At 37.3% G+C, this 10,585-nt stretch overlaps 1 protein-coding gene across 2 annotated transcripts; it reads left to right on the top strand.

The window, feature by feature from the left end:
* The first annotated feature begins 149 nt into the window (after window positions 1-149).
* Window positions 150-5,385, top strand: LOC141284787 (uncharacterized). 2 transcript variants are annotated; one of them, XM_073817806.1, is made up of 4 exons: window positions 150-317; window positions 421-514; window positions 1,759-1,846; window positions 2,609-3,198. In XM_073817806.1, exons 1-4 carry the CDS (start codon window positions 272-274, stop codon window positions 3,113-3,115), a joined length of 735 nt encoding a protein of 244 aa, XP_073673907.1. In that variant the 5' UTR covers window positions 150-271; the 3' UTR covers window positions 3,116-3,198. The 2 variants fall into 2 exon arrangements, with proteins under 2 accessions (XP_073673907.1, XP_073673908.1); XM_073817807.1 differs by lacking the exon at window positions 2,609-3,198 and adding an exon at window positions 4,322-5,385 and having other exon boundaries at window positions 203-317.
* The last annotated feature ends 5,200 nt before the right edge of the window (window positions 5,386-10,585 follow it).

The following is a 10,585-nucleotide window of genomic DNA, read 5'->3' as shown; positions in this document are numbered from 1 at the left end:
GGCTCGCTGTTTTCACTGAGGCGCGCCAAGACGCCGCGCACAGGAACCCTATTGCTGCGTCCCAATTCGCATACTATCCGTACTAAATAGTATTCGAAAAAAGAATTAGTATGTCCCAAATCGTAGTATGGTTAAAAAAGTATTCCAAAGATTCCCGGATGGTCTACTACTTCCGGTTGGAATTCGAAGTGCGGATCGATGCACACTCTAGAGGCTAATATTGCCCACAACACATTGCGCGCGGGAGGGAGGAGCTTGAGAACGTGTAAACATGGCGGCTGGAGGTGGTGATGGAGAAGTGCCCTCAGTATTTAAATGTAAGAATTTAAACGTTTTACTATAATAAAGTTTTTTTTTTTTTTAATCCTTTGTGAGATTAATGAATTGATGTGTGAAAAGAGTACCGTGTTAATCTTGTAGGGACAGATGAAGACACTGAGCGCCTAATTACTTGGCGCATTGCCAATGAATCCCTTTTTACGGGGAAAAGAAACGCTGCCATTAAAGGATTTGAGTAAGTAACGGTTATTTGTATGCTTTTGTAGATGCTGTATTAACTGTCCTATTGTAGTGTGCTTGTTACATTGGTATAATAAGCCCCAATATTTGGGTGTTTTAATTTATTGTTATATTGTGTATTCGGGGATTTACCACAGAGACACGACTAAATTGTAGGGTACAGCTTGTGGTTTTTGACATTTTCCGGACTCCTGCACGAACAGTGTAAACTCTGGTAACACTTTAAAATAAGGTTCATTATTTAATATTAGTAAACTTCTAAAGTAGTTAACATGAACTAAGATTAAACAGTTCTGCAGCATTAATCGTAGTTATTGAGTAATTTCAGCATTTACTAATGCATTGCAAATGTATGTTAGCATTAGCTAATACACCGTGAACTAACAATGAACAACTGTGTTTTTATTAACATTAACAAAGATTGATAAATAGTAAATGTATTGATCATTGTTCATGTTAGTTAAAATGTTAACAAATGACACCTTATTGTAAAAAAAATTTTTTATCTTGATGCCTAAATCTATTCATGTTGTCTTTAGTCTGTAATAAGATATAAGAAACAGTCTATAGAAGGAACAGATGTAAGAAAAGTCTAGATCAGGGATTGGCATCTTCAGACCTGGATGGCCACAGTCCTGCAGAATTGAGCCTCAACCCTTATCAAACACACCTAAACAAACTAACCACGTTCTTCAAGATCACTAGAAAAATAGAGTCAGGTGCTGTTTGATTAGGGTTGGAGCTCAACTCTGCAGAGCAGTGGCCCTCCAGGAAAGGAGTTACTCAGCCCTGGTCTACATGAAGAGTTTATGCTGACTGTCAGTTATTTTTAGCCCTTTTTGATGGGATGTGGGAAAATGTCAAATTTAAAAGGTAATTCCCATAATTGTGCAGTTTAAGTTGGTTAAATCAAAATGAATAAAATTTAACCAAGCTCATTTAACGTAGTGTGTATTTTATTAACATTATACCTTAAAAACATGTGCATACACACCTACTTAAGAGCATTGAACTTTATATTGTTTGCAGTTATCTTTAAGAAAATGTTTTAAATTGAGGTTTGCCTTGGCTACATAGGGCAATGTCTTTCAGTTTGTTGTTACTAATATTTGTATTGCTTATTAGCTTCAACTTAAAATATGTTTTGTGTTTAGGCTCAATGGATTTGTTTGCTCTATTCAGGATTCTCTGATATTTCTGTAAATATGTACTTATTGTTTTCTCTTTTGGGTACGCAAGAGCCTTCATCCATGAAAAAAACCTAAAAGGAAAGGTTTCAGCAACATGGGTGAAGAAAAAATGGGAAAACCTAAAGCAAAAATACAAAGTAAGTACATGTAATGTTGCGTGTTGTCCTTTATTATTATTTTTTCAATAAATATGGATAACCAGTTAAATTATTAAAACGTTCACTTCCAGAACAAAAATTTACAGAATTTATTCACCACCTTGTCATCCTCGATGCTCATATGTTTCTTTCTTCAGTTGTGTTTTTGAGGAAGACATTTCAGGATTTCTCTCCATATAGAGGACTTCTATGGTGCCTGCTTGAACTTATAAATTGTAGTTTAAATGCACCTTCAAAGGACTCTAAATGATCTCAGCCGAGGAAGAAGGGTCTTATCCAGCTAAAGGACCGTTATTTTCTAAAAAAATAAATAAACTCAAACTCTCGTCTTGCTCTGCATGTCCGGTTCAAGACTGTTGAAAAACTCCCATCTCGTTTTCACACAGAGCTAGAAAAGATGAGCACTTGAGGTTAAAAAGTATATAAATTGCCATTTTTTTAAAAAGAAAATAACTGATTGTTTCAAAAGATAAAACCATTCTTTCTTGACTGGGATCATGTAGAGCCCTTCGAAGCTGCATTTAAACTGCATTTTGGAAGTTCAAACTCACAGGCACTGTTTAAGTCTACTACAGTATATGGAGAGAAATCCTTTAATGTTTTCCTCAAAAACATTTTTTTTTTTTTTACGACAATAGAAAGACAAACATCTTGAATGACAAGGAGGTAAGTAAATTATCTTACAATTTTTGTTTTGGAAGGGAATTTTTCCTTTAACTAGTGTTTTTACACATTGTATAGGATCTGAAGTGTCCACAGTCAGGGCTCAGCACTGAGGGAGGCGAACTAACAGCAGCATCATGGAAGTGGTATGGGGTGATGGATGCTGCATTAGGTTCTAAGCCATCCATCACCCCACCTGTGCTTATACAATCTGGCAGCCAAGATGATGCTGTTGGTTCATCTCCCTCTGTTGCTGACCCTTCTGATGATGCTGGCAGGAAAAGAAAGCGAGGGTCCGGAGAGAGTGAACTTTTGGTATATTTGAGAGAGCTGGAGGAACGGGAGGCAAAGAGAGAGGAACAGGCACAACAGAGAGAGGAAAGAAGAGAGAGAGAGTTTGAAGAGAGAGAGAGAAGAAAAGAGGAGGAAAGAAAAGAGAGAGAAGAAGAAGCCAGAAGGAGAGAAGAAGAGTTTAGGGCAAGAATGGAGCGTAGAGATGAAGAAATGAGAAGAGAGGCTGCAGCAAGGGAAGAGAGGTTCCTTGCCTTAATGGCTGTCTTGACCAAATCATTAATAAATAAATAATTGCAATGAATAATAATAAATAAATAAAATACATACGTCTACATACAATAATAAAAAACTAAATCAAAGCTTGTATTATGTTCCCAGAATCTTCTGTAAATAGTATATTTTTTTAAAAACCTTTGTACATCTTCAGAACACAAATTAAGATATTTTGATGAAATCGGAGAGCTCTCAGACCCTCCACAGACAGCAAGGGTCCTACCATGTTCAAGGTACCTGTGTCACCCTAGCCTAGTACCTCTTGGAGAGTACCATGACACATGAGAAGAATTGTCGAATAACATTACTTGATTTTTTTAAGTATTCTTGGAGCTTAAGCATAAAATTATGGTTGAACCAGTAATGTCACATGGAATATTTTTGTTCTTGTTACCTTTCTGGGCTTCTAACATGGAAGAACCCTGTCAGAGAGCTCTCAGATTTCATCAAAATATCTTATTTTGTGTTCTGAAGATGAATGAATGTCTTACAAGTTTGGAACAACATGATGGTGACTAATTAATGATTTGATTTTGGGGTGAACTATTCCTTTAAGAATATATTAGTAAGTATACATTTAAAAAATAAATTGACATGTATTCAGCTATAAACTGTAAAGTCCACTGTAGGATGATTGCAGGATCTGGAAGGGTTAATATAAAAATATTATTCATATTGATTTACTCTGTATTTGCTAACAGTTGATTAGTCTGTTTTTGTTTTGTTTTTTACAAAAAGTAATACAGCATTTTTTAAAATTAAGGTAATTTCAATGGATCCACCACACAGGCTAAGTGTTTTTATATATAAATGTAAACATCTGAATTCAAGGAGTTAAGTTAGGTTCTAGGAGAAGCAGCCGCAAGCACTGGAGAAGGCAATTGTTTTTTACTGTAATTTTCTAAATACATTTATCCCATTACCATAAAAGTTTGTTACTCCTCAGCTACAATTTAGCCAATTTTAGAGCTATAAACATGTAAACCAGTGTTACTGCGATACAAAGCCCATATCAAATTGTATGTTGATTGAAATATGTTTAATACTGCCAGTACAAAAATCTTTATTTACATTACCATTAATTAATTAATTTGTTTATTTAACTGGGGATGTTAAGTATTAGTACATTCGTGAAGGATTTGTAAGAAATGTGTAACAGAAAATAACTTTTTAACAAGGGAGAATTTAAATACATGTTTCTAAGCATAGTCATGTTCCATTAAGGCAGGAACGTGGATGTCGGGTGCGGACACTGCTGCTGCTAGACGGTTCCTGACGACATCACCGCACACCACTTCCCTGGCTTCGATGTTGTGCTCATTGACATCACCCTCATCGTCGTCATCCACATCTGCATCTATTATGTCACCAGCAGCCAGACACATGTTGTGCAGAATCACACAGCATGTGATGACGATTGGGGTGAATTCTGGGCTCACCTCAAGGGCTTTAAAAAAGATGGACCTCCAGCGGGTCTTAAGCATCCCAAAGGCCCTCTCAATCACACATCTGGCCCTGGAATGATGCCTGTTGTAGCGGGCCTCAACTGGAGAGGCAACAGGTTCACGGTAGGGTGTCATGATGGTGATGGGTGATGTGAGGCAGGGGTACCCTCCATCTCCCAAGATGCAACGGCCCTCTGGTGGATATAACTGCCTGCTGTAAATGGCACTGTTCTTGAGGGCCCTTGCATCGTGGACAGATCCTGGAAAGCCGACACAGATATCCAAGAACTTTCCCCTGTGATCGCACACAGCCTGGAGCAGCACTGAATGGAATAATTTCCTGTTAAAATAACAGGATGCATTGACGGCTGGCGGCTTTACACGGATGTGGCAGCCGTCAATAGCGCCGACTGCCATGTGAAAAGCAGGAGAGCCTGACAGCCTGGCAAATCCTGCACCGATCTCCTCCACCTCTTCACCCTGAGGGAGTTGCACAATATTTTTTAGCAGGCCAAGGACAGCCCTGCTGACTTTGTGCACAACCCTGTGAACTGTTGATTTGGGGATGGCAAAGGCTGAGGCAACAACACGGTATGATGCAGCATGGGCCAGCCAGTACAGGAACATCACAACCTCGATGTCCTTTGACCATCCATGGTCAACCTCATAAGGCAATGCGGCTATGAGGTTGACTATGGCTTGTCTGTTGAGGCGAAGATAGGGGCGGAGGTTAGATTCCCTGTCCAAAAACAGCTTCAGGATGGGAACTGTCACATTCAACTGACAGTAAGGTGTGGTGATGTCGGTCTACAAAGTAATAAATAAAAAGACTCCAGTACAGTGTCAAGTGTCATATTTATATCAACTGTGTTTCTTTTTGTAGATTTATGCCTAAACCTGTTCATGTGTGTGTGTGAGATTTTGGACAACAATACCAGTCATAAGGGTCTTTTTTTTTTTTTTTGAAAATGAGGTTGTATGGGTTGTTAGGATAGGACAATATTTGGTCAAGATACAACTATTTGAAAATTTGGGATTTGAGGGTTCAAAAAAACTAAATGTGAGAAAATCACCTTTAACAGTTTTGATATATTCATGGTAGGAAATTTACAAAAACCTTAATGGAACATGACCTTTACTTAATATTCTAAAGATTTTAGCATAAAAGTAAAACAAATTGAGAATTCTGAGAAAGGTTTTGGCTATTGCTACAAATATACCACTGCTTATGACTGGTTTTGTGGTCCAGTGTCTTTTATATATACACACACACACACACACACACACACACACACACATGTATTTATGTATTGTAAACATTACTTATTAATACTTTATTTTTACTTAACGTATTTTAGGTTATTTTATACGTTTAGCTTTCATTGTTACACACATTGCACATGAACGTCAACACCAGCCTCCTCACGAAAGACCTGCGTTTGGTAGATCTACGGCGACGTGCTGCTTCTCTCTTCAAGCTGGTAGGACGCATATTAGAGCGGTATATACGAAATGAGGAAAAAAAAATAGATAAAATGCGAAAATTAAGTGATATTGAGTAAATAGGAATCAATGAACTTGCTTTGGATGCTTTGTTTACGTTGGTTGTGCGTAACTAGGCAACAAAGTTCTCTTACGTTATATGACGTCTTGGTAGTATGTCCCAGAACGTTCATACTATTTTGCTACATACTCAAAAGTACGTACTTTTCAATACGAAAAAAAGTACATACTTTTAGTACGTAGTATAAGTATGCGAATTGGGACGCAGCATATGATTATTAGTGCTTTTAGGATGGAGCTGGTGAAGAAAACAGCGCTGTGGTGTTCTATTACTAGAATTAAACCCAAACTCCTAATAGTCATTTACATGTGACTGAAAATTAAAGTATTACAGCGAAATACAACCCCGCATGCAGTCCACTTACACTTCCCTCAGAGGATGTTTAACTTTAAAGAGCATGACTGAATTAAAAGAGCTTAGCTTGTCCGTGAATGAAGGGGGGAAAGAATGAATGAGAATAAAACCATGCACAAAAGCACCGTGCCAATTGTAAGCATGGGAGTTTTACCTCATCTCCCACAGTCGTCTTATCTGGAGACATGCTGCTTCTTTGCCTAAACGCGCAATAACAGTGACTGAGAACATTAGAGAGCCACTGTATTTTCTTGTCTGCTTAATTGCCAACCTTATCATTACTATAACCTATGTTGTTTTCAGAGCACACAACTGATGATAGATTAAAAGGTTGTAGTTTAATCGAGTACAAAAAAAAAAAAAGTTCTTCGAAATGTAGTGAGACATTTTTGGTAATGTTTTTAAAAATGTTTCAAACGTTGTGTAACCTTAAAGGGATAGTTCACCCCAAAGCGAAATTCTGTCATCACTCGCCCTCAGGTTGTTCCAAACCTGTATGAGTTTCTTTTTTTTTTTTTCAGTTGAGGACAAAAGAGGATATTGTGAAGAATGTTGGTAACTTATTTGACAGTAGCCATTGCCAAAAAGCACTAGGGTTTGATTTCCAACATTCTTCAGAATATCTTCTTCTGTGCTCACCTTTGATCTACTATCCATTTGAACTACTAATTCCTTAAAGAAATAAAAATAACTTACACGTTTGTGCCAAACTCAACTTTTCACATTTTTAAGAGTTTAGAAGTGTTAACGGAACTTTAATCTCCAGACAGGTAGATGCACAAAAGCCCCACAAAATCCAAAGTTACTTTTAATTCAGAAATTAAAGAAGTTGTATTCAAGACATGTATGAATTGCATTCAATGAATATTAAACGCAATGAATGCATTTGTTAGTGTTAAATATGTTTATATTAAAGCATGTGCAGTCACTAACGTCCACTAACATTTGAGGCTTATGAAATAGTGCCACCTGCTGGTCAAGTTAAATAATTGATACATACTGTAGGTATTTTCTCAGAGCCTAACATGGGAATTTGAACAGGATACAACAGACACATTATACACACAAACTCTAGAGTGACACTTAAAAAAATAATTAGCAATTTTTCCACTGTAATGTCCTAATATAGCCTATCCTATATTGTTTATTCAGAGCATTTCTACCATTTTCATTTTTGACGCCATTGTTGACCAATAACAATGTTACCACTTTTATTGTTGCAACAATAACTAGTGCTGAGTATTTTGAAGGGTATCTTGTTTACCATATTTGTATAAACGGATAGAAATGGTTTACTTACGTTTATAATGTTCAAAATGAAAGCGAGTATTAAAGACTTACTTCACTTCCAGAATAAAAATTTCCTGATAATTTACTCACCCCCATGTCATCCAAGATGTTCGTGTTTCTTCAGTCGAAAAAAAAAGAAGGTTTTTGAGGAAAAAATTTCAGGGTTTTTTCTCCATATAGTAAACTTCAATAGGAGTCAAGGGTTGAAGGTCCAAATTGCAGTTTCAATGCAGCTTTAAAGGGCTCAACACGAACCCTGACGAAAAATAAAGGTCTTATCTAGCAATCGTTAATCTTTTAAATATAAATAAATATATACAGTCAAGCCCGAAATTAGTCATACCCTGGCAAATTTAAAGTAGACTTAAAGTTATTTTTATTCAACCAGCAAGTTTTTTTTTTTTTTGACCAGAAATGACACAGGAGATAATAAGACGATGTACAAGAGGTTTGTGGAAAACACATTGTGGAAAAAAATATTACTCATCTTTTATTTACATTTGAACAAAAATCCATGTCCAGAATTATTCATACCCTTCTCAACAATCAATAGGCTATTACAGCAATCACACGCTTCCTATAATTGCTGACCAGCTTTTTGCATGTCTCCACTGGTATTTTTGCCCATTCATCTTTAGCGATGAGCTCCAACTCTTTCAGGTTGGAGGGTATCCTTGCCATCACCCTGATCTTTAGCTCCCTCCACAGATTCTCAATTGGATTTAAGTCAGGACTCTGGCTGGGCCACTGCAAAACGTTAATCTTTTTTCTACTAACCATTTCTTCATGTTTGTTGTGTGTTTTGGGTCGTTGTCGTGCTGAAATGTCAACTGGTGCCCAAGGCCAAGTTTCTCTGCAGACTGCCTGATGTTGTTGTTGAGAATTTTGATGTATTGCTCCTTTTTCATGGTGCCGTTTACTGAGATTAGGTTCCCTGGTCCACCGGCTAAAAAAAAAAAAAAACAAAACATTAGGTTCCCACCACCATGTTTGACAGTGGGGATGGTGTTCTTTGGGTTAAAGGCTTCTCCTTTTTTACGCCAAATGAAGGCTACATCATTGTGGCCAAACAATTCAATTTTTGTTTCATCTGACCATAAAACAGAAGACCAGAAGTTTTCTTCTTTGTCCAGATGAGCATTTGCAAAGGCCAAGCAGGCTTTTGTGTGCCTTTATCTGGAGAAGTGGTGTCCTCCTTGGTCTGCGTCCGTGGAACCCAGCGGTGTGCAGTGTCCGTTAGACTGTCTGCCTTGAGATGTTGCCACCAGCAGAGCCCAGATTTATCAGGATGGCCTTGGTGGTGATCCTCGGATTCTTTTTTACCTCTCTCACTATCCTCCTGGCCAGCACAGGTGTCACTTTTGGCTTCCGACCACGTCCTCTGAGATTTTTCACAGTGCGGAAAGTCTTGTATTTTTTAATAATACTTTGCACTGTAGCCACTGGAACTTCAAAACATTTAGATATGGTCTTATAGCCCTTTCCTGACTTGTGAGCAGCCACAATGCGCAGCCGCAGGTCCTCAGTGAGCTCCTTTGTCTTAGCCATGACTGTCCACAAACCAAGCAGACAGCTTCTGTTTTTCACCTGTTGAGTTGATTAAAACAGCTGTTTCCAATGAATCAGGGTAATTAGGATGCTTTAGAACAGCTTGGACTATTTGGAATGGTATAGAACTTTGGATTTTTCCATAGACTGTGACGGTTTGCAAAAGGTATGAATAATTTTAGACACGCCACTTTTTGTTCAAAAAGTAAATAAAAGCTGAGAAATATTATTTTTTTTTCCACAATGATGCCTCTTGTACATCGTCTTATTATCTTTTGAGAGAACCCTGTGTCATTTCCAGTCAAAAAAACTTGCTGGTTGAAAAAAAGTAACTTTAAGTCAGAATTTGCCAGGGGTATGAATAATTTCAGGCTTGGCTATGCATACCCTTTAACAGCAAATTTTGCACTAGCTTGAACTGAACTGGATGATAACATCACTGAATCAATGATTAACTGATTTTAAATGAAAACTGAGTGTTTACTATAGTCTTTTTGCATTATTGATACACTATTGTCCTATTTAATACTGTAAAGCTGCTTTGACAGAATCTGTATTGATAAAAACGCTATATAAATAAAGGTGACTTGACTAGCTAAATCACATCGGAAAGGTCACAGGTAGTTCTTCATCTGTGTACTTTGGTTCAAAACGTTTGGGTAGGTTGAAAAATCTCATTTTCTCCTCCAACTTTAAAATTGTCCAACATTGTTGTTTTACCTTTTTTGTAAATGGCGTTTCTTCGCATGTTCGCTTTGTAAACATTTGGTCGGTACTTCCGCCTACATAATATGTGACCTTTCCAACATTATTATGTAATGTAAGCTAGCGCAAGACGCGCGATTGTGGTTAAAAAAGTATATCAATTTTATTTTTATAGAAAATTACTGATCGTTTTGCTAGATAAGACCCTTATTCCTCGGCTGGGATTGTGTAGAGCCCTTTGAAGCTGCAGTGAACTGCAATTTAAACCTTCAAACTGTTGGCTCCCATTGAAGTCCACTATATGGAGAAAAATCCTGGAGTGTCTTCCTCAAAATTAATTTCTTTTTTTAGACTGAAGAAAGAAAGACATGAACATCTTTGAGGACATGAGTGAGCAACTTATTGGGATATTTTCATTCTTGAAATGAACTAATACTTTGATCGGAAGACATTTTAAAAACATCATGATGTTGGACTCTTATAAATCTGCCAAATAAAAACACGCAGAGAGTTGACATTTACTTTTTAAGGTCAGATTACCTAAGCATGACAATACACGAACACAACAAACTATTTGGAGAA

This window comes from Garra rufa, chromosome 14, assembly GCF_049309525.1.
Source record: "Garra rufa chromosome 14, GarRuf1.0, whole genome shotgun sequence".
Lineage (NCBI taxonomy): Eukaryota > Metazoa > Chordata > Actinopteri > Cypriniformes > Cyprinidae > Garra > Garra rufa.
Note: the sequence above shows the minus strand (reverse complement) of the source record. Positions and strands in the feature narration are given on the sequence as shown.